General features: G+C 35.1%; 1 protein-coding gene across 1 annotated transcript; it reads left to right on the top strand.

The window, feature by feature from the left end:
- On the top strand, positions 1 to 25,411 carry YWHAB (tyrosine 3-monooxygenase/tryptophan 5-monooxygenase activation protein beta). The gene is made up of 6 exons (XM_051976494.1): positions 1 to 169; positions 14,757 to 15,059; positions 18,323 to 18,446; positions 21,400 to 21,563; positions 22,506 to 22,601; positions 23,470 to 25,411. Exons 2-6 carry the CDS (start codon positions 14,760 to 14,762, stop codon positions 23,524 to 23,526), a joined length of 741 nt encoding a protein of 246 aa, XP_051832454.1. The 5' UTR covers positions 1 to 169; positions 14,757 to 14,759; the 3' UTR covers positions 23,527 to 25,411.
- The last annotated feature ends 57 nt before the right edge of the window (positions 25,412 to 25,468 follow it).

Below are 25,468 nucleotides of genomic sequence, written 5' to 3'. Positions count from 1 at the left end.
GGCGACCGGAGCGGAAGTGGAGCAGCCGCTGCCGCCGTAGCCGTTGCCGCACCCCAGGGGAACAGCCGGTGCTGCTGTAGCTGCCTGCGGAGAGATTTGGGAAGGGAAGCGGTTGCAGGTCTCAAAGTCTTGCCGGGAAGTGTGTTGTTGTCGTGCTGCCCGCTGCACGGTGAGTGCGGGGCCCCTGGAGGCCCAGCCTGTAACTCCCCTCAGGAAGGCCGAGTTACCCCCCCACCCCCCACCCCCGGTGAGTGGACGGGCGGGGTCATCAAGGGGCGCGCGGCCCGTCCTGTACTCTGCGGAATCCGACTCTTTAGTCCCGGCCATGCCCTGGCCCGTGCCGGCCCCTCCCTGTTTCCGGCCTGGGCCCGCGCCTCTCGCTAGGGCCGCCCTCCGCTTCCCTTCCTTTCCCCTTGGGGGCCCGCGTCTGGCCCCTGACTCCTGTTTAGCCATCCATCCATCCATCCTTCCATTCTTCCATCCATCTATTCCTCCTTTCTCCAGAGTACCCCAGCATCCAGCCTGCAGCCACCCCCGCCCGGACCTCCCGCTCCGACCATCCCCTTTCCAACCTGGCGTGGTACCCAGGGACCAGCTGGGCCCCGAGATTAGGCTGCTTGCAGTTTGTTGCCTACCCCCCACGTTTTGTGCATACAAACAAATCTAATTGATGAAATGTGGGTGTTTTCTTCATTCCCAGTTTTTAGCTAGGCCCACTGTTGGTGAGTAAGGGGTTTAACCTTGGGAAGCGCAGACGGAAATGAGCTCCCACCCTCTGCTTTGCAGTAAAGCCATTTTATCATTCGGTGCTTATTGGGTTCTGTCAGTGCACTTTGATGTCGTGCAAAACAAAAAAATACTATAGGAATTAAGAAAATGCAGCTCTTTCAGCAGTAAAAAAAAAAAAAAAATTGAGGAAAGAAAATGTAACATTCTCTGGGGAATATTAATTTAATAACTCCTCCCCTTCCTTCCCTCCCCTTCTCTCTCTTTCTCTCTCTCTCTCTCTCTTCTCTCTCTCTCTCTCTCTCTCTCTCTCTCTCTGTCTCTGTCTCTGTCTCTCTCTTTCTTTCTTTCCTCACACACATACATATATAGTTTTTGTCTGTCAGTCATCTATCTATTCAGGGCTCAGTCACATTTTGGACTTGGGATCTGTATAATCAGTGGTGGGGAGTGTGTAAACTGGGTAGCTTCTCTTCTGCCACCTCCTCTTTATCCCCAGAAAGCCATTGGTTTTGGAAAATGGAAATATGTAATGATTTGTGGTGGCAGAATTATTAGGTTATCAGCCCACCTGTAAAAATCTACACTCCTCTTCCTGGCCCTAATTTCATTCTCTTTGTTAAGAATAGATAGCATCAGACTCTGATTTTACTTGCCCTGTGTGGGTGGATGGAATTTGGCCAGATTTTGTGAATCTGGAAAGCCAAAGAGAAAGTTGCTAAGCGTAAGCAGAGAGGTCAAATATACATGCAAATCTATGAAACTTCATGAAAAATCCCTTTACATAGACGTTATGAATACATGGCAATCTGGAGATTTGAAAGTTAGATTTTCCTTGTCAATCTATATGAATTTCAATTTTGTGCTATATATTATAGATTCCTTTCAGTATATGTACCTCACCGGTAGCTGGAAAATTTCCTTCTGGTCTTGTCTTTTTTCCTGAATTTCTTCTGAGAGTATTAGAGGAAAAGCTGAGGATAAAACCATGTGAGTTTTGGGGGGACTTAAATTGAGACATGAAGTCTGACTTCCAAATATGAAAAGCCAGTTCACATTGAATTATAATTCTTAGCTCACCTTGTGAGATTAGACACCATTGAGCCATTTTACAGAATTTTTTTAAACAGATTTTTATAGAATGAGTATTCATACATGTGATTTATCGACTTAGACATCAAGCCTTAATGGTCCTCAACCATCATAATTAAGTATAAATATCAACAAGTGTCATTCCCTAGGTTATGGTTGAAATTGGCCTATTTATAATTGTAATGGCTATTGATACCATTTTAGAACTAGAACATGGCATATCAGATGGAACAAGTTCCACAAAGCAGACTGGTTAAAATTCCTAAATAATCAGGCTAGTAGAGTTCCAATACTCAGGTCACTTGACCTAAAAAATGGAAGTGACATATCAGATACCTTCTTTGCTTACAGCTGTGATCCAACCCAGTTGTAAACATGTTGCATTCACTGTGACATAACCAGGAATTTCATATAAAAATACTTCTTTTGCCTATAATACCTTATCTCTTGAGACAGATTGACTCTTGAGTTTGGAAGATCTGGATTCAAGTCCAACTTCTGATATTAGTTGTGTAACGCTGGGAAAACTATTTAAACTCTCATTGCCCACATGAATCTCTAAGGCTGTTAAGTTACTGAATAGTTGTTGATCATTAGCATTGATTGAGAGTTTCCTCTCTAGGAGTTTTATAAATTAGACTTGTAAAATTACAAGTCTAAACTAAAATTCTAAGTTATCTTATTGTAGATATTAGTTGATCAGAGGGAAACTCCATTTTTGTATCTTCAAATTAGGCAACAAGTTATATGGTCAAATTAGGCAATTAGATATAAGAATGCATTTTTCTACTTGTTGGATTGTTTTTTAAAAAGTAAAAGAACAGAATATTCGGAATATCACTTTGTCTTCTGGCATATAGTGTCATAAGTAGCATCTGGAAATAGCATCTTCATGATAAATCAGTAGATTTGGATCAGTAGATATTTGTCCAGTCACTCACTTTTCATTAAATGAGACAATGAACCAGGTTGGATAAACACTATAGCTCAAAACATCATGTGATAACTTCACAACAAACAGCAAATGCTTTTTAGTCCTCAGTATGTTCTGTTAAAATTCAGAATTGTGCTTAAGCAAAAAGTTGTGGTCCTGAAGACAAAATCTGTGGAGGACATACTAGCTTTGTCTTAAATAGGAATTCCTGAAGGGTTCTGGTATGTAGGAATGGGGGAGTGGGGCAATATTTATTAACAGTGAGTTTTTCAGTACTGTAATTTTCTCTTTTTTTGCACTATACTGTATGTGATAAAGCAGAAAAAAATTTTCAGTTATTTTTAGGCAATTCCTGGCTTATCAGTCTAGTAATTTATTTTCTCAGCCCCAGAAATCCCAAGTTCTTTTCTATTGTAATTTGAAGTTATGGACTCTCAACCTCAGTTTTTCTGTATTGGCTTACTACTTTTTCTCATATTAAATTCCCACAAATACTTCTTTTGGAATAGATATCCTAATAAGCAATGTCATCTAGTGGATAGTGCATTGGACCAAGAATACCGAGTTCTAAGAGGTATCAGCGTTGTAACAGACTCACTTAGGCTAAATGATTGACGTGTGTACCTACGGGAGAATTTAATTTATCCCCTACCTTCCTCAGAGAAAGAATGATGTTTGTTATATGTCATAAAATTTCAGAATTGTCAAGAAGAATTGTAGGGCATTTTAAAGATCATCAAGTCACTTCTGTTTAAAAAGGAGGCTCTTAATGAGGTAAAGTGGCTTGCCTAGTGTCACACAGTAGTTAGTAAAAGAACTGGTATTCCTGACTTCCAGTCTTAACACTCTTCACTATTCCACAAGGTCTTGAACAGTATATTTATATTTAGAGGAATAATTGACATTTGAATAACCCTTAAAGCTCTTTTCATCCATTATCATTTAATTCTATTCAGTTTAGGGCTGGAGATGGTGAAGTAGGAACAAGTATTTATTAATTATTTATGGTGTTTCAAGCACTGTGCTAACTACTTAGAAATGTCTTTTTTGATCCTCACAACAACCTTCTGAAGTAAGGGCCAGTAGGATTCCTATTTTACCATTAAGGAAGTTGAGGCAGAGAAAAGTTAGGTGACTTAGCCAGGGTCACAGAGCTAATAAGCATCTGAGGTTATACTTGAACTGAGTTCTTCGTGACTCTAGACCCAGTACCTTCTCTACCTGCATTAGATGGTAAGGGATAGCTATGTTAAGAGATTTGTACTGGGTTACATACTAAATTGAACCAGAACTTCAGCGCCAATCTTCTGACTTGCAAGACCATTGTTCTTTCTACCTTCTTCCTACCTAATTTCCTCCCATGCAATAGAGACCACAAAAATTTAGCCATGTTGGCAGCCTTCAATAATTTGAACTAAAAAATGATTTTTTGGTCTTATTTATCATGTGATCTATTTAATAACTTATTAGGAAATAGATAATCTTTGCAAACTTGATTGTAAATGATAGTTCCCTTCATTTGTAAGTGAAGTGAACTTAACTTTTTAAGGGGAGTACTTAGTACCTTAGTCTCACTTTTTCTGCCTGTCCCCTTGCTGAATTTTGTGTTAAAAACCAATAATCTCACAGATTTTTCTCCTAAAATGTTTTTTAATGTAGACACATATATCTAGTTCTAATACTTGGAAAGAGATGAAAAGGATCAATGACCTATTTAGCATCCAGAGAACAAGTCATTCCAAGCAGACTGCAGGTCAGTGAAGATGGCTTAGTTTTTTATCTTGCCAGTTTTCTATATATAATGTAAGTAGTTGTTTTTTTTTTTAACCTGTATTAATTAATTAATTTATTTCGTGTTTTTTTTTCCCCCACTTCCTACAAAGTTTCCATAGTAAAGGCTATTTCTGAAATGTCTTGATCTGCTGAAGGTATTCAAAAGCACTGTAAAGCAAGTATGAATGTTATTAGGTATTAGAGTTTGCCCCTAGATGGGTTGCCTTAAAATGTTTTGACTAGATCCTTTGTTATATTCTCAATTCTCATTTTCATGTGAAGGCTAAAGAACTGTTTTTGCCTTTTCTTTGTAGGGGGCAGCCTTGTGTCATGAAAGTTCAGCAGACCCAATTCTTTGTGTTGGCTCTACTGCTCTTTAGATTTTAGGCAATTCATATCTCCTCTCTTGGACTTCAGTTTGCCTTTAAAATGAGAAGGTTGGACTAGAAAGAACAGACATCAGGAACATTTCCTATTCCTGGTCCATCAGGAACAAAGGATACTTTAAAATTTTATTTGAATCAGTAGAATCTAAGCTTCTTGAGGGCAGAGACTGTTTTTCTTCTTTATATTTCTAAATAACTAGCATAGTGCTTTGCATAGATGTTTAATAAATGCTAATTGGATTGGAATAGATCTGTGATAACCATTGATAATTGATCCATATAACAAACAATACTTCAGTTCTAATAGTGATCAAACTCTGGGATGGATTACAGGTATAGTCTCTAGAGGATTTCATGGGTCATCCAGTCTGGGTATACTACTTTGGTTTAGGAATTAAATCTTTGTTGTGAAAAGTTAACAGAAGTATCCATGTATGAATAACATTCATACATATTGCATATAGATGTATAAGAGTGCATGAATTTTTTTTGAAAAATCTAAAGGAAATTTAGAATAGAAATTAGATGGAAATGGATTTCAAAAAAGACAAAGTGCCATTTCTGTCTTTTTTAGATTGTCATATAAACATGGGAACTAAGTATGTGCATGTATGTGGAAGTGAAGAGACAGAGACAAGACAAACAGAAACTTTAGAAGCAGCTTAGTATAATAGAAAGGAGTCAACATTTAATTAATTACATGCGTATTCAAAGGGGACCATCGGCAAGTCTCTTAATCTCTTTGTATATCAATTTCTTTATCTGTAAAATAGGGGTAATCATACTTGTAATACTTATCTCACCAAGTTGTTAGGAGGAATAAATGAGAGAAAATGTGGGTGAAGCGATAGTAATCTTTACAATGCCATATAAATGTCAATGATCATTACCCCTCTAGGTAATCTTTCTTCCGTTGTCTTCTATGGCTTTGCTTTCCCCTAGTTTTGTTGGTGGTGATTTGTTTTTTATTTTGTTTTGCTGAATTCTTATCCATCTCCTACTCATTAAGAATGATTGTCCTCTTTTGAAAGGTGGAGATAGAGGAAAGCCTTATAAAATAAGACCACATACATACAATTCCTATAGTGGTCTGGTCCCTCTGTTTTCCTGTCTGTGGTAGACTTCTTCAATATGAGATTCAAACACTCTCTTCTCCCAATTAAAAAAACTCTAAACATTATGAACCTAATTTTAGATATACTAGAACCTATCTTTGGTCCTGAGTAACAAATAAAAGAAATACAATAGATCAACCTTGGAAGAAAAACTGTCACTTCTAAATTAGAATGGTAAATTAGTTTTGAGGTTTTAGTCCTTTTCTCTTCCATCCTTCCCCTCCTCCTACCGTGTAGTGTACTTCAGTGGATATTAGTGAACTTTTTGAGGATAAGAGGATAACTAACTGCACAGATACTCTTTATCATAATTATATAAATCTGACTCAAGAATCCAACCAGCAAGCTGGTGGCTTTCTACCATGTTATCAGAGGTTCTTAACTTTTTTGTTCTCATGGATCTTCTTTCAAAATAATTTTTTTAAAATGCTTAAAGTATACAGGATTACAAGAAAACCAATTATATTAAAATATAGTTATGAAATTTAAAAAAAAAAAAGAATGATTGTCCTCTAGGGCCTGGTTAGGCCCTTTTTCCTTTTAAAAGGATCTCATCACTTTTCATGGATTCAATTATCTGTACATATATGACTCCTCAAACTTATGTCTAAAACAGAAATCATTATCTTCTCTAAACCAAACTTGTTTCTCCTTTAAATTCTCCCATTGTCCTTCTAGTCACAATTATGTTTGCAGCCCATTCTCCATATTAACTGGATGCTAAGGCTTTTCATTTCAACCTCCACAAAATCTCGCATACATTCCCTTCTCCTCAGAGTTGTTACTCTGTTAATATCACCATCATTTTTCACAAAAGTGCCTCATAATTGGTTTCACTCCTTTCACTCTTCCGCTGCTAAATTAGTATTACTGAGATATAGGTGTGACCACTATATTCTTTTGCTTATAAATCTTTCTTAGCTTCCCATTTCCTAGATTAAATACAGATTTTTTCAATCTAGCATTTGACACATTCCACAACCTGAATCCAATCTATATTTCCAAACTTTGCCTGCTATGCATTCTATCTAAACTGACTTTACCAACGGTTTCCAGAACTCAGCATTCCATCTCCCATTTCCATATAGTTTACATGGGTTGTGTCCTATTCCTGAAGTGCCTTCCTTTCTCACTTCTACCCCTTAGAATCCTTAGCTTTTTCAATATGGACTTCAGGTATCACTTCCATAAAACTTTCCCTAATTCAGTTCTCCCCAGTTAGTATTCTGTCTCCTCATTTTTCCTTGTACCTACCTATATTCAGTACAATTCTAGTTCCTTCTAGTTCTAGATCAGGAACTATTTTGCTTTTATCTGTATCCATAACGTGTTGCATGTAGAAGGTACTAATATGTATTTGTTGAATTTTTTTTAATCTATTAGGCTGTTTTTGGACATACATGTATGAGTTTGAATTGTCTCTTCTAATAGTCTGTCAAATGTTTTTGTATGCTTTAAACTCTTTGTACCTATTTTTAGGACTAACATATTTAAATATATTTCTGAAATTATTCTCTAGTTAATCAACAGATGGTATTTTTAAAAACAACCTATAGTCTTTATTAGATAGAACATCTAATGCCAAAAGACATTGGTTTTGAATTATGCCAATGACTCTGACCGTGGGCATACCATTTAACCCCTATCTTTTATTTATTTTTAAGTTAAACTTTTCTAATTGAACACATATTTAGTAATGTTGTTTATTACTCAATGGAATGGGGACAAGTGTTAGGAGACAACCTCTTTCTTATTGAGGATTGTCACTTCCAGATTGTCTTTGTTCATTGTGTGTGGTAGTTAGAGAAACCCACAGGACTAGAAACTGTATTTTAGATGACTAACTTCTGTTTCTAATAATGTTTCAGAAATTTGAATGGAGCAACTATCATTATCAGATTCTTAATTTTGTGTGTAGAAAGGAACACAGACATTTTTAGAGTGGGTGTTTTCAATGAGTGATTTTCTCCCAGCAGCACACAAAAGAACCAGAAACTCTTCAACTTTTTCTGGTTAATGCCCACAAACCACATGATTCTTGTGACTTTGTTGTACCTTGCAGTAGTATAGCATCACTGTCTTAAAATTCAGCTCTAATCTTTGCTGTAGAATACTGTGGATAACTAGGACAATATATAGCTACAATGTTACTTAATCATTTCACCAGATTGACTTCTTGATCATCTAACATTTTAGACCCTCCATCAATTTTTCTCATACAACCCTCACTTTTTTTTTAATCTTCTGATTATGTTCTCTTTATTCTGTTCTAATGCTTATTATAAAACAACTATATGCTTATTTATTATTATACTAAAGTCATTTAACTGACTGCACCACAGAAAAAACACAAATTAACACAACATTTGCATAGTTAAGTGGTATCAGCCAATAATCCAGTTATTTGGATAGAGATAAAGTCAAACAAAAGTTCATCAGTTCTGATGTTTGTTGGATCTGTACTTGGTTTGAGATAATGGATGATTTATTTGAATATATAATTCCTTTTTCCTTCCTTGGAGAAACTGTCCCTGCTTGGATCTTTCTGTTCCTCAACTCTGCCAAACTAATATACCATTCCTATCTCATAGATCTGCCAAAATTTATCTCTTGTATGATGAAGCTCTTTCTGGTCAACCTCAGGTGACTTTCATGCTCCTCTGAATACCTATGTATTAGCTGTAGGTAAAAACAATTTACATTCATCCTATGCTGACTCTTCCTTTGGCCTCTGAAAAATGAATTGAATATGACGATTTTCTGTTCTGAATTCTATATCTCGTCAGGAAAATAATATGCTTATGAAGGGTTGGGAAAAGGAGAAATTTAATTTATGGGCTCATTTGCTCTATCCTTTGAACTAGGTTGGATTTCAAGGAAATTTTATTGTGTTCATATAGGATACCACTAAAAACAGGACTATTTGTTTTTCTATAGCAACATTTCAATTGAATAGCTTTTTGTAGTAACAGGTATTTCCCAACCCTCTCAACTTGACAAATTTAGTGACTCAGAACAGATGCCCATCGGTTACATATATATTAACTACAAATATTCTCAAACATATATGTAAATATCTCTGATTGCCACTCATATGGAAAATGGCTTTGACTCACTGCTACCTCTAAGGAGTATATTTATCTGCTTTGGTATCTTGATGGAATGCTTTATATTTAGTACCAGTCCTAGTGACTGATTAGGCTTGAACCTTTCAAAGTTTTCTAGGAAGCAAATTAGGGTTTCCCTATTGGTGCTTTTTAAATTGACATCTTTGGGTCAAAGCCCCAGCAGTGAACAATATCTTGTCATCTCCTGAAAGTTCATTTTTTAACAGATAAATAAGACTTAGTTATAGATTATCATTACTTATGTCAAAGTGGTGGTGTCATAAATGAAGGTTTTCTGTCAGCTTAAGGTAATGGTAAGTTATTTTTTCCCCAATGTTATAAACTTGATTTCTATTGTTATCTTAGAGTGCAGAAGGCTAGAACATTAATTAACCTGCATTTTCTCAGTGCAAAGAGACAAAGTTATTTGATGAACTTAAGTGTTTACTGTGTACACAGTGCAGCATTGATTGGATAGTTATGGGGGAATGTGAAAGAAATGTCAGGGAAAGTGCCATGTAGGAACATAAGCTTGGTTTTAGAGTAGGTATAATTCCTTCAATGTTCATTGAATTGAAATAGTAATGGGAGATTCCTTGAGAGAAAATTATAAGCAAAGCATTGAAAGTAATTATGAACAAGGCATGTTTTTGGGAGTGTGATGAAGCTTGTTTGATTAGAAGAAAATGTATTGGAGAATGATAGATGAGTTTGATGACTATGATTTCAGATGATGGAAGACCTTGAAGTCAGCCAGAGTTTAAGTGTGAGAAAGTATGGTATTGTAGAAGAAGCATGAAATAGGAAGTGTGTCTATTTGTACTGCCATAGTATTCCTGGACCCAAGATACTTGGCAATATCTTTATGATCCCAGTACTAAGTAAAAAGATTTGTATAATGCCATGAGGCAGAAAATGCTATAAATTTTTGCCATTCAGGCTGTGATTTCTGAAGTAATTGCCCTCTCATTAAGCTTGGGATGGTTAGGAGAGACTTAAATCATTGATAGTGACATTTTATTTATTTGTATGGGTTTTTTGGTTTGTTTTAAATTTTCCCTAATTATGTGTAAAAACAATTTTTAGTTATACATGTATATTCATTTTTTATATATTTCCATATGAATCATGTTGGGAGAGAAAAATCAAAACGAAAAGGGAAAACCATGAGAAAAAAAAAAGGATAAAAATAGTATATGTTGCTCTACATTCAGGTTCCATAGTTCTCTCTCTGGATACAGATGGTATTTTCCATCCAAAGTTTATTGGGATTGCCTTGGATCACTAAATCTCTGAGAAGAACCAAGTCCATCATAGTTGATCATTTCACAATCTGCTGTTGCTGTGTACAGTGTTTTCCTGTTTTTGCTTGTTTCACTCAGCATCAGTTCATATAAATCTTTCCAGGCCTTTCTAAAATCAGTTTGTTCATCATTTTTATAGAACAATAATATTCCATTATTTTCATATACCGTAACTTATTAAGGAATTCCCCAACTGATGGGCATTTACTCATTTTCTAATTCTTTGCCACCACAGAAAGAGCTGCTACAAATAATTTGTAGATGTAGGTCTTTTTCTTTCTGTGATTTCATTGGGATACAAACCAGTAGTGGCACTGCTAAATTCTTAGTGTTCCCGACAACTTTATAAAACTATAAGGTACAGATCAATAACTGATTTCTATTGGTAGGAGGGGTTTTCCTCACTAGGAGATCTGGACATTGATAGAATTACAAATTTCCTCTTCCTCAGAAAAAAAAGAAAGTAATGTAAAATACTATAATAGCTACTCTTTAAATTATTATTATATATTATATATATTGTTATATAGTAAATAATTTCATTCTCCCATAATCTTTTAAGATCCCAATGAGAATAGATGTTGAATTGTTAGATATTACTTGGGAGTAAGTAAAAATCATTTAAACTTAATGTTATAGTGATGCCCAATTTTGTAACCTGGTGATTCTCCAGGAGAATATGTAATGTTAGTATTAGATGGGGTATTAGGAAAACCTTGTAGTTCTGTGACCTTGGACAAGTTTATGATAAAATTTGTAGTGGTAGAAAAAAGAATCCTGGATTTAAAGTGTCTATCCACTAGGGGGCATTGAATGTAAGGGAATATTATGACTCCCATGATGAATGGGAAGAATGCAGAAAAATATGGGAAGGTTAATGTAAGTCACTGGAGGATAAAGAAAGGAGAACTAGCATAGAATATACAATGACAACATTGTATGAATGTATGTAATGTAAATGAAAACAATAATAAAAGGCAGGTGATCTGAATAATTGTAATATCTAGCCTCACCTCTATCTTAGTAAAAATGGGTATATAGCCTAGGCAGGGGTCCTCAAGCTTTTTAAATAGGGGGCCAGTTCACTGTCCCTCAGACTGTTGGAGGGCCGGACATAGTAAAAACAAAAACTTGTGTTTTGTGGGCCTTTAAATAAAGAAACTTCTTAGCTCTGGGTGAGGGGGATAAAGGTCCTCAGCTGCTGCATCTGGCCTGCGGGCCATAGTTTGAGGATCCCTGTAGGGAAAGGAAATTCTGTGGATATAAAATGTGAAATACACTGTCAGATGCTGCTTTTATATTTATTGGTTTGACTTTTATTTTGAGGGAAAATGTCAGTGGGCAGAAGTTGGCAGTTAAGTGGTTAAGTTAAATTTTTAAAATAAAAGTTTTAAAAATAAAATGAGGGCAATTCTCAAACTTTTTAGTTCTAAAACTCCCTCTTAAAAATAATTGAGGATCTCCAAAGACCTTCTGCTTATATGGGTTATAACTATCATATTAGATTTTGCCATATTAGAAATTAGAACATCTCAACATTATGATGAAAATAGCTTTGGTCTTGCTGACCTCCTGAAAGAGTATCAGAGACTTTGGACCTGGTACCTGTGGTACCTGGACCACATTTTGAGATGACTGGATTAGATGATTTCAAAAACATTTCTTGCTCTGACAAACGGGATTCAGTCTTATTTGACATTTCACCTAGGATTTTAACTCTTTCTCTGACTCAAGCTTTTGGTATGTCCCTCTTAGGGACATGATGAGAGGGAGGAAGACAGAAGTGCGTTAATTTTTTTTTTTAATCTGATAACATCTCCACCTGTTTGATTTGAGATCTAGGCATACAAGCATCCTTAACTGAGTAGTCTACAGGCTGGAAGAAAACCTTCTTTGTTTTAGTTAGTAGTAGCACAGAATAGTATGTATAGGGTGCTTTGTGCTAGAATAGGAAAGAATTTTTACAAAGATGATATTTGTATATGGAAGTTTTAAGTTTTACAGAGTGCTTTATATGTTGTCATTTAGTTAGTAAACTATCTCAGTGAGATATTAGTCCCACTTTACAAATGAGGAATTAGGCTCAAAGAGATTATGATTTTTCCATACACAACTCAATAAGTTATTAGAGTCAGGATTCAAATTTAGACCTTTTCTAACTCCAAGTCTTTTAAGCCATAGTGATAGGGTTAAAAAATGTATCAAATCAAGGTAGCAGATATTTATTAAATGCTATATATTTTGATATGTTTAAACTTAACTACATACTAAACATTATGCTAAGTGCCAGAGATATCAAAAAAGGGAATAATAATAGTCCTTACCATTAGGGAACTCATACTCTATAGTTGATATGGAGATATAATTCATGTAAAATTGGCAAGAGTCAACTTTGTGTAGTGGGAAGAACACAAAATGTGAAGGTTAGAAAACCTTTCTTACATTTTACTCTTCATTTTTTGATCAAATAAATTATTTAAACTATGAACTTCACTTTGCTTATCTGTGAAAGATTGGTCTTATGGTATACGAATATTATTATATGTGGAATTATGTATATATTATATTATATATGGAATATTATTGTTCTGCAAGAAACAACCAGCAAGATGATTTCAGAGAAGCCTGGAGAGACTTTCATGAACTGATGCTAAGTGAAATGAGCAGAAGCAGGAGATCATGGTACACAGCAACAAAAAGATTATACAATGATCAATTCTGATGGACATGACTCTCTTCAACAATGAGATGATTCAAACCAGTTCCAATTGGTTAGTGATGAAGAAAGCCATCTACACCCAAAGAGAGGACTGTGGGAACCGAGTATGGAACACAACATAGCATTTTCACTCTTTTTTGTTGTCTGCTTGCATTTTATTTTGCTTCTCATTTTTTTTCCTGTTTTGATTTGAATGGCAAGATAATTGTATAAATATATATGCACATATTGAATTTAACTTGTATTTCTACCGTGTTTAACATACATTGAACTACTTGCTATCTAGGAGAGGGTGTGGGGGAAGGGAGGGAATAATTAGAACACGAGGTTTTGCAAGGACTAATGTTGAAGAATTGTCCATGCATATGTTTTGAAAAATAAAAAGCTTTAATAAAGAAAAAAAAAGATTGGTCTTGAGTGATTGACTCAATAAAAATAAATGAAATAGACACATGGATATTCTATTTAACCTTAAATCTTAAATTTAATTAGAAAAGAAATTCTGTAGGTAGTATCTCTGTTATAAAATGCTCTGCTACTAAACTGGCTTAATGTTATCTTATACTTTATAGTCCCAATTCAGCCCTATGTCCAAAATAGGTCTCAACCTTTACCCAAGCTGATTCCATTTATATCTATAGTCACTATATACAAAAATTTCAACTTCACAATATATCGAGTATTGTGCAATGACTCAACAAACACTTATTAGAATCTATTATATTCCAAGCACCGAACATAGGAAAAAAAAAACAAAAAATAAATATTCCTCAACCTCAGGGAGTCTATGAGTGGTCTATTTTATACTTGAGGAACTGATACCTAGATTGGATTAGTAACTTGTATAGTGTCACATGGATTGGTAAATGGTACAGTCATAATTTAATTCAAGATCTTCTGATTCCTAATCTAGTACTGTTTTCACTATGCCACAATATTTGTCAATATTAAAATGTGGTTAAAAAGTTACAAAAAAATAATGCTATTTGAAAACTTTTGTCACCATATCTTTGTTTACAGTCAGATGAAACCATATATCTAGGTGTAATAAATATACTTAGATTTATCATCATACTCTTCACTTTGTATACACTTTGATCAAAATCTGTCTTCTCTCTAAAGTTAATCAGAAAGAAATAAGCATTACTAAAGGGGTCAAGTGGAGTGAAACTCATGTCATTTGGTCAATTTCCAAAGAAATGCACATTTGGATAGTTCTATTGTCTTGCTTTTGTCATTATCTGAGAAAGTTTGTGAGAAAGACCCTGAAAAATACTTAATAGGTGATTAAGATAGCATTCAGAATCTTGGTTCTAATTCTGGTTTTGCCACTGACTTTGTGACCCTGGGCCAAGTCACTTTCCTGTTTTTCTCTATAAAATATAACAGGTTCAACTAAATCTGAAGTTCCTTTGAGCTCCAAGATTTTATTCTAAATTTCCATCTAATCTTAAAGTTTTATATCTGAGGTTCCCAACTCTAATGGTCTGTGATCTACAAAACGAGGCCCCTTCTAGTTCTAGTGCTAGCTGAGAAGTGTTCGTTTGTTCCCTATGGTGTCTAGCCAACTAACATTTATTCTTCTATCTTTTTACTTTAGGGAATGACCATGGATAAAAGTGAGCTTGTGCAGAAAGCGAAACTTGCTGAGCAGGCCGAACGTTATGATGACATGGCTGCTGCCATGAAAGCAGTCACTGAACAAGGGCATGAACTGTCCAATGAAGAGAGGAACCTCCTCTCAGTAGCCTACAAGAATGTAGTAGGCGCCCGACGTTCTTCCTGGAGAGTAATCTCCAGCATTGAGCAGAAGACAGAGAGAAGTGAAAAGAAGCAGCAGATGGGCAGAGAGTACCGTGAGAAAATCGAAGCAGAATTGCAGGATATCTGCAATGATGTTCTGGTAATAATAATACTGTTTAACATCTATATAGATTTTAAAAGTTTATAAAGTGCTTTTTATCTCACAACAAAACTAAGGTAGGTGGTAGAAGGTTTATTGTCTCCATTTTACAAAGGAGAAAACTGAGTTTTTAAAGATTAGTAGTCATAGTCATATAGCTAGTAAATAAGAGCTAGAACTTGAACCCACATCTTCTGATTCTAAAATCCATTGTTATTTCAGTTAAATCATTCTGTCTCTGCTGGTAATGATCTGTTTTCTAATTAGATATAAGTTTTTGATTATATTAGAAACCTATGGATGCATTTACAGCAAAGTGTGTAACCTTATCTTTTTCTCTGTAATGTTTACTTTATAGTGAACATTTGATTTTATACTTTAGGATCCTTTTTTTCTTCCTACTTTAAGCTAACCCATGAGAAAAAGCAGTCTTTCATCATCAATTTTTCCTCCTCAATAAAGTAAATCAAATAGGTAGGAGTTGAGGGAGAAAAAAATAACCAATATTATATCACTCCAGGATGGAGTGAGAAGTTGAAATGCAAAAAAAAATTCCAAAGCCACATGAAAATGATGTGAGGAATAGTCTACTTATAGCGTTGTCTGTATCTACCATTTTAGTATAGGTAATTGAGCATCTGTTCCAATATTTTATTAAGTATCTACTGTGCAAAAAAAAACTGTGCTAGTCATTCCAAGAGATAGAAAGATGCATAAGACATATTCTTTTAAAAATTTTTTCCAATTACATGTAAAGATACTTTTCAACATTCTTTTTTCTAAGATTTTGAATTCCAAATTTTTTTTCTCTCCCTCTCTTACCTCTCTCCACTCTGAGACATCAAGCAATCTGATATAGGTTATGCATGTACAATCATTTTAAATATATTTCCATATTAGTCATGCTGTAAAAGAAAAATCAGAATAAAAAGGAAAAACCATGAAAAAGAAAAATCAAACAAAAAAGGTGGAAATAGTATGCTTTGATCCACTTTCAGTTTCTGTAGTTCTTTCTTTGGATGGATGGCATTTTCCATCCCATGTCTATTGGACTTTTGTGAATCTTGGCTTTTGAAGAGATAAGTCTATCACAGTTGATCATCATATAATCTTGTACAATGTTCTCTTGGTCCTGCTCACTCATTCAGCATCTCTTCATGTAAATCTAGGCTTTTCTGATATCAGCCTTCTCATTATTTCTTCTAATACAAGAGTTGAATAAGACATTTTCTCTGTCTTCATGGTGCTTATAGTTCAGTAAGAGAATATGTCACATATACAAATAGTTTGTTACTATATAACTAAAAGTATTCTTTACTTATGGGCAGTATTGTATTTAGCAGAAGCATAAGACCTGAAGCAAATACTTCCCCATATATCCAGTGAAAACAGTTTTATAAGGGTCCTAATTTTAACATGGATTCATTAGTCATGCCCATGAAAGTGGCTACCAGACTTATGTATATAGCTCCAATCTGTTTCCTGAACTGCAATCATATATATATCATTGCCTGCCTGCTGGACACCTCCACTGGAATATTCCATACTTTCTCAAACTCAGAATGTCCCAAACAGATAATTTTTACTACTGAACTCTTCTTTAAACCTCTCATTTCTGTTTAAGTCACTGCTTTCCTTTCAAATACCCACATTTCCAACTGTACTTCACGTTTTCTCTATCAGTCTCTCCATTACCCTAGTTCCGGGTTTTATTACCTCCTAACTGAAATATTGTAATAGCCTTTTAATTTTTTTATTTATTTCTCAGCTGAATCTATGCAGCTGCCCATGTCATTCTTGAAAAATCTTTAGTGATGTGCTGTGTCCTCCAGGGTAAGATAACAAATATTTCAGTCTGGCATTTGAATTCATGTAGTCTGACTGCTACCTACTTTTACAGAATTATTATTATCCCTTTTTGCAAGCTTTAAGTTCCAGCCAAACCACCTTAAAGCTGCGGACTAAACAGCATTCTATCTCCCATCTTAATGCCATCATTTGCACAATCCTCCATGCCTGAAATGTGTACTTTTCCCACTTTTGCCTCTTAAAATTCTGGCTGAGCTCAGGTGCCACCTCCTACATTCAGTCTTTCATAATATATTTTTCTTCTTTTTTACATTACCTTTTATTTACTTACCTGTGTAAGGCAGGTTCCTTGAAGTCAGGAATTGTTTTGATTGTCTGTATTTTGGTTCCTTGCACTTAGTTGATGTTTGGTAAAGGGTGAATTGAGGGTGAAATTGGATTCAAATGAACATTACAGACAGCCCTGAAAGGGAAAAGAAATCATCATTTCTCCTGATAGTCCTGTCTCACTATCCAATCACAAGCCAGATAGGACCTTAGGGAATTGCCCCAGTTTATATACCTGGGGAAAACTCTACTCCTGACAACTTCCTTTTGAGAAACTATGAAACTTAATTGTCAGAGAGCTAGTGTTCCTTTCCCCTGCCCTCCATGGTATTCTTCTCTATGTGTTTCAATATGGGGCATTAAAATTACTGTTAAACCTTTGCAATTTAGCTTCTCGCTCCCTTTTTTTTCCTTTTTAAACTAGGAGAATCATGTCTAAACAACCTGAATTAGGCATTTATGTTGTCTAAGCCAGGCTTTAAAGTTAAGGGCTTCCCCTGCTACTGGATTTGGAAATCATATATCTCTGTATATGATTGTTCATTTAAGGTATTGTGACCTTATTATAACACAAGCCACTTATCCCAAACTAAATGCTTTTAGGTTGTGAAGAATGGAATTTTTTGACATTTTGAACTTTCTTTGTACAAGGAAGACTTGTTTGTCTTGTCTCCCCATAGTCCCAGCTCTGATCTTGAGTATTTTAGCACTTATATTCCAGAAAGGAGTATCATTTTCTATACTGCTTAAAGGAATCCTCACATAGCAAGGGAAATACTGAAAGAAATTTGTAAATTATCTTTAATGGAAAGTGTGTACTGTTGTTGTGTTTTGATATGACATGGGATAAAAGGGGATAAAAGATTCATTAAATCTCAAAGTTGGAAGGGATTCTAGAGATCCTTTTTAGTTTGATAAATTCCTTGTTTGGTACATGAATTCGTTCTATGGTATTCCTAATTAATAGAGCTCTTGCCTGTGTTTTGCCCAAAAAGTGTATCTTTAAGATAAATGGCCAAACATGATTATAACAAGAAGTGATTTGTTGCTTAAAAATATCTTAACTGTATTAAAATAACCTTAACAAGACCTTAAATCCTTAATCTTGAATGTGATTTTCTTTTTAGGAGCTCTTGGACAAGTACCTTATTCTCAATGCCACACAACCAGAAAGTAAGGTCTTCTACTTAAAGATGAAAGGTGATTACTTCAGATATCTCTCTGAGGTAGCATCTGGAGACAATAAACAAAGTAAGTAATGTTTTAAATAACCAAGATTGATGCTACTTTGAATATTTAATCTCTTTATCATATCTTTATCTTGGGACTTAGTTTGAATTATATTGGGTTTTAAGAGAACGTATATGTTTGTTTACAGAAATTGGGGGGGGGGAAGGGTCTTAGGTGTAGAAAAAGGAATATAGTTAGATTTTTTTTTTATGTACTGATTTTGCTCATTTTTTTTCCTTTTTTTTCCCCTTTAAATCTTCATAATAAGAGATGGAGTGGGGAAGGGAGAGAGAGGAAACTGTGCATTGTAAAAACAATATACTCGTAAAAACATATATACATACTTAAATAGAATTTGGTTTAGTGGGGAAAATATTGGACTTAGAGTCAGGAGAGACTAGAATTTAGATATCTTCCTTGCCTTTATTTGTCATTTGACCTTAGGCAAGTCAAAAATGTCTAAGTTCAGTTTTCTCATTATAAAACAGGGTTAAAAATATATTCACTAGTCCTCTGGCTCATTGGAATTGTAGTTGGATATTGTATTGATCTTCTTAAATCTTAAATTCTTCTTAATTCTTAAATCTTTCAAAATCTTCTTAAATCATTCACAATTGTTTGGCTTTATTGTGAATTTTTGTATAAATTGTTCTCCTGGTTCTGCTCACTTTACTTTTCATTTCATAACAATCTATTTAATAATTTGTTAATAAAATAGCATTTTATTATATTTATACCATGATTTCAGCAGTTAAAATTTAATTTAGTAATACTACTTTCAGAAAATCTTTCTCTTGAAAGTTTGGGTATATCTCTTTTTAGAAATGAAGTTTGAATCTGGCAAGGTGTTTTTTGTTGTTGTTTTTTGTTTGTTTTTGATAGTTTGAAAGCATCAGTGATGGCTAAGATGTGGCCCAATCTGTTTTTAACTGGTGGTGATACTACGATCTTAATTCACTAGATCAGACTCCATGTTAGCTAACTAAAGTTAATTCATTTGCTTCTGTCCTTGTATGTGATGTGAACAATGATCCATCAAATTTCAAAATTAAATCTTTTTTTTTTTTTTTTTGGTAATAACAAATTCTCTTTAAATTCTAGCACCTGAAGCCATTTGAGGGTGGTATGCATATTGTCAGTTTCATGAGACTGTTGGACACATTCAGTGGAATGACAATTATGCAATAGCACTTAGTATCTCAAAATCAGGAAACATGAACTGTTTAAACACAATCCACCAAACTTAAAACAAAGAGTTGGTTAAAATTTTCAGGATTGATATTTAATATAAATGATTATTACGGCAGCTAGATTGTGCAGTGGATAAGAGTGCTGGCCCTGAAGTTAGGAGGACCCAAGTTCAAATCTGGCCTTAAATACTTAATATGTTCTAGCTGTGTGGCCCTGGGCAAGTCACTTAACCCCAATTGCCCAAGGGCCTATCAAGAATGATATTGAGGTCCACATCAGAGAAGTTGTATTCATGATGATATCCTATTCAGGGATGTGACTTTCCAACTGCAGCTAGATGACACAATGAATAATGTTGGACTTGGAATTAGGAAAACCTTAATATGGATCTTGCCTCAGACATTTATTAGTTTATATGACCCTGGGCAAGTCACTTAACTTCTCTCCGCCTCAGTTTCTTAATTTATAAAATAGGAATAACGATAGATAACACTTCATGGTACTGTTAAGAGGCTCAAGTGACAACCTGTAAATTGATCTATAAGCTTTAAAGTGCTATATAAATACTAGATATTACTGCTATTAATATTAAGTTGGACCTGCCCAGTAAAAGTTTTACTAGTGTTTCTGTAGCCTCTAGGTTTTTGTGTGTGTGTGTGTGTGTAGTAAACTACAGGATTTAAATCGTTGTCTTTATATATACACAAATTATGCTCTGAAAACATGACATGTATTTACAGATATAATATTTGTTAACTAGTTTGACAAGAAAATGTTTAAAAGCATTTAGCAAAAACATTAGTCATCTCTGACCTAGGAAACTTGATTCCATCTTTTGAAAATTACATCAAAGGAAAAGCTACAATTTAAGTTTTCTTGAATCCCCTATCCAGAAATACTCAGAAAGGAAGATAGAAGTGATTGTTCGACCCTCACCCCATAGCTCCCCAATGGCTGAGAAAGCTCCTTAAGGAACTGAAATGCTAATGTCCAGAATGAGTCCAGGTACTTAGCCATATAGAAAAGCACCATTGTTAACAATGCAGCAATAGTAACCATAGTATAAGAACCTTGCAACTGTACTGGACACAGCGAAGAAATGCAGTAGGTATGTCTTGGTGGATATTTTTTGGCCGTTGGAAACCAGAAATTGCAGTATCCCCAAAGTCCAAAATAACCTGAATTTTTGCTAAACTTATTTCAGTGAGCTTAAGATTAACTGAATTTATCATCAAACTTTAATCTTGGCTAAAGGTTAATTGACAGTTCCTCCCCAAAAAACAAAAAACAAAACACAAGGAATACCAGATTTGATGGGTTTGTGTTGGCTGAAGATTTCTCTTTACTTGATTTTGGTGGGGAAAGGGAATTGCGTTGCTTGTTTTGTTGCTTTTGGTTTTTTGAAGGGAATAAAACTGGGTAGATCATCTGGTTGTTGATCCTGTCATACTTTGTGCTGTTGGAAGCCAGTGAGCCTTTCTCTCTTGACCTCTCTGGATTAACTTTTCAGAAATGACCTAAAGTATATCTCATGACTGTATAACTTAGCTCATTTTTGAAAGGACTGTATAACAGGGGAAGCCCTAGACTTACGTATAATCAGTTTTATCAGCACCAGGCTATGGTGGATGTCACTGATCCAGCTACACTTGAGGGGAAAACATGTTATCCACCTGGCTAAATTAGTTTTGACAAAATATTATCAGACTGTGTGAGAACTTGTTATAATGCTTTTAATCTATGAATGAATGCAGCTTAAAATTTTTTCTTTAATCTCTCTTAGCCACAGTATCAAACTCTCAACAGGCTTACCAGGAAGCATTTGAAATTAGTAAGAAAGAAATGCAGCCCACACACCCAATTCGACTTGGCTTGGCTCTCAATTTCTCTGTCTTTTATTATGAGATACTAAATTCACCCGAGAAAGCTTGCAGTTTGGCAAAAACGGTGAGTGGACCCTTTTTTGTGTCTCCCACTAGAGTAGGTCACCGACCCGCAGAAAGGATTGTTTTATGTATATTTTTTCTCTACCTGAAACTTATTTGAGTTATTCCATAGACAAAGTCTTCTGTGAGACCCAGTCCTTTGGAGAGGAGAATGCCCACAATATAAGAACTGAGTCTTGTAAACATATAATTGAATCCCCTTCTCTTCATTTCTCTTCTAGAGTTATTTGGGAATGTTGGGGTGGAAGCTTAAGTGGAACAACTTGGGTTTTTTTCTCTCCTGGTTATTGGGCCTGGAGCGTGATCTTCATTATACCTAGACCTGAAGTCAAATTGTGCTTATCTAAGTAGTTTTTATATCCTCACTTTGATACCTCTTTTTAAATAACCTAACTGTCCTTTCTATGTGCTTTCAAAAATACACTGCTATTTTAGAACTTTTATAAATGAAACTTGGAATTAAAATGAAATCTTGAAAAGTGTTTTGTAGCTCAATTGTGAATTAGTTTTAGGAGTAGTAGTTTTATAACCTGTTGTTCACTCTCCATTCAACATTTCAAAGATTTTAACTTTATTGCACTTTCTATCCATGTTTTTGAGCATCAGATTGTAAACTAAATCAAAAACATTTTGTATAATTCAGAAATCTAGTAGACCTAGCAGAAAACACATGATGGCAGTGCTTCTTACTGGCCTGCAAACAAGAAGCTCTTAATGTTCTCATTTGGCATTTTGTCATTTAGAATTGTCTTTATCTTTAGAGGAATGGTGATTGTAAATGTGCATAAGCTGAAATTTGCTAAGCTGGATCATAGGCTGTGTTACCAGAATCTAAGAGTGAAATGGAAGACTGTTTTCTTTATAGTTTTGGCTAAAGAGAAAAATTAATTTAAGAGAATGAGTGTCAAGGAATACTCTGCTAAATCCTTGTAGTTTGTTTTAGGCCTTTGATGAAGCTATAGCTGAACTGGATACACTGAATGAAGAATCTTACAAAGATAGTACTCTGATCATGCAGTTACTCAGGGACAATCTCACTGTAAGTAGCACGACTCTTTGATTATCTTATCCCTACTCTGCTTGGGAACTACCCTCAGATAATTGATGCCACTTCCTTTGAGTTTATCACCATTTTTTCTAGAAGCTGGAATCCTTAAAAAAAAAAAAATTCACATTACACTAGCATTTTGTTGTTTGTTGACACTTTGGGTAATGCATTCTAACAAATGATTGTGTAGAAGTTCATTTATTTCTCAGGTCCCTTTATACAATTTTCCATTTCTATACATTTCCTAACTAAAACTTTTATATTTCCATTTACCTATAAGTAAATAGTATGTTATGTGGCTCATTTATTTATCAAACTGCTATAAAATACTGTTCAATATACTGTGCTAGATACTATTATAAATAAAATGTAAAATATAAATAAGTACAATACATATAAACAAATACAGAAACAAAAATAAATAAATGAGACATGCTCCTTGCTTCAAGGAGTTTGCTGTCTATTAGAGGAAAAAGAACATAATACAAATTAAGAATATGGCTGTTACATAAGTAAAGTATACAACAAGATCAGATAAGAAAAATTATTTCTGGGTAAGGAAGGAAAAGAATCAAGGAAAAACTTCATAAAGTAATTGGTGTTTAGGTTTTGAAGAATGATTAACATCAATAAATAGATTGGTAGGGAAGGGCATGTTAGGTGGAAGAGAAAGAAAGAGCAGAAAGGTGTGGAAATAGGAAAGAATGAGGGCATATTCAAAAAACTATAATTTGTATAGTGTGTGGAGGTGGGGACTAGCAGAAAATAATATTAGGAAAAGTAGGTTGGAACTAGCTTTGTAGAGAGCCAGAATTCAGGCTAATTGCATAAGTAAATACTTTCTTTTTTCTTCTTACAGTTATGGACATCAGAAAACCAGGGTGATGAAGGGGATGCTGGTGAGGGAGAGAACTAATGGCTATCATGCTCCACTGTCTGTTCAATATCACTCTGTACCCTACACATATATCCCTTTGTGCGACAAAGAATCGTACGTCAACTTTTCACAACCTCAGCATAGCAAAAACAGTCCGTAGGGTGAACAGTTGGTGTTTGTATCAAAAACTGAGATTGGTAAAAACAAATAACGATGGCATTCTGGAGTTTGATTCTGATTAATATTGACAGTTAGGATTACTGAGTGTTTCTCTTTCTCTCTCTTTCTCTCTTTCTCTCTCTTTTTTTTTAAACTGAACACTGTGATTATGGGGTTTTGTAACTTAGCAGAACTCTTTCTTTATGGTAGGAAAAAAAAAGTAGATCTGAATTATGTGTAACTTTTTTGAAAGTTTTAATCTGATATCCAAATAGTCAAAGTACAATTCTGTTGTAAAGTTGTACAGAAAGTATAGAGATTATATTGTGACACTGGGACAAGGAATAAAACAACCATCTGGTAGTATTCCAGCTCATTGACAACTAAAAATGTGATTGCACCCATCAGTTTGGGCTGTTTACAATCCAGAACTGGTGAAAGTCACTATTAAGTTTCCTTTTCCTCTGGGAAAAATTGACCCATGACCTCCAAATTCCATTGTGTTAGTCACCTGGATTTTGAAGCTAAATAAGGTCCAATGCACATATAACCTAGAATCATAGAATTACAAAATTTCTGAGTTGGAAGGACCTCTCAGTAGTTAGATGTGACAAAACCTCTTTCCTGCAGCAATGAGTTTCCAATTTGCAACTTTATGCTTAAATAGTGGAATCATCCTTTCATTGTGACAAGTGAGTTGAAGCAAGAAAAGATGCATATTTTATGAATGGCCTTATTTGTTTGCTGGATATTACCTTTAAGAATTGTGTGTTTACAAGATTGCCTTTCTCTAGGAAAATTTAAAACAAAAAAAAACTTTAGGGTATTCCCAGTTTAGAACTCAAAATGTGGCCTCCAGCCATTCTATCCACACTGTCCTCTCCACTTACTAGTGTAATTATTTCCTTCCTAGATTTCTTTCTTTCAGTCTCTTCTTACCTATCTCTTTTCTTTGTGAATTCTGTCCTTTTGTATATTTTTGCTTTACTTTTTGTGAATATATGGGTGGGGGGGGAAGGGTAAGGGGGGAGGGGAATTTTCCAGGACTTGTGGACAGGCCAGAACTGCAGGTGCCACCATTCAGTCTTCCTCCAGTTCTTTGAAATATGCTGCTCTTAAGTCATACCCAGTATCTGGCTTAAGTCAGTAGGTAACCATTCCCATTATTTCCTCCTGGAATGCAGCCCCAACATACTTGTTAGTACCTGACATCAGGCGTGCCCAAATGAGACCCTGTAATTTCAGAATGTTGCATGAACCATGCACAGGAAAGGACTCCAAGCATCCAGGCCTATCGTTTCACAGCACCGTCTCGCCACCTTAACATTCCACTGAGCTGTCAATACCATCTGTTTGTCCATTGTCTGCTAAAACAAGTAAAATTCATGCACTGATTAAAAAAAAAAAAAAAAAGAAAAATTTACAAAAACACTCCCCTCCTCCCCCTGCTGAACCATTGTGCAGTTAGTCCTTGGCGCTTGATCAACGCAGTAGTGAATGTGGAACCGAGCCTGTCTGTATATCTGGTAGCTCTTTTTGCTTTGTTTTTACTGACCAGTATTCTGCCTAACGTTTGCTTCTGTGATGGGTATATTGCGTAGCACATACGTGGTTGTGAAAATAGTATAGCAAAAACAAAATCCCTGGTTATTGATGTACTAGATTTGTGTCTGTCTTTTAAACAGTTCTAGTTTCACCTTACATGGAATAATCAGGAAGAGTGTACAAGAATTCAAAAGTGAAATAAAAAATTTTATCAGTTAAATCAGGTCTGTCTGTGAATAATTGTTTCGTTCTTTTCCTGGTTGAGATCTGTATTTCT

Source organism: Antechinus flavipes, chromosome 2, assembly GCF_016432865.1.
Source record: "Antechinus flavipes isolate AdamAnt ecotype Samford, QLD, Australia chromosome 2, AdamAnt_v2, whole genome shotgun sequence".
NCBI lineage: Eukaryota > Metazoa > Chordata > Mammalia > Dasyuromorphia > Dasyuridae > Antechinus > Antechinus flavipes.
This window is presented reverse-complemented; position numbering and strand designations above follow the sequence as displayed.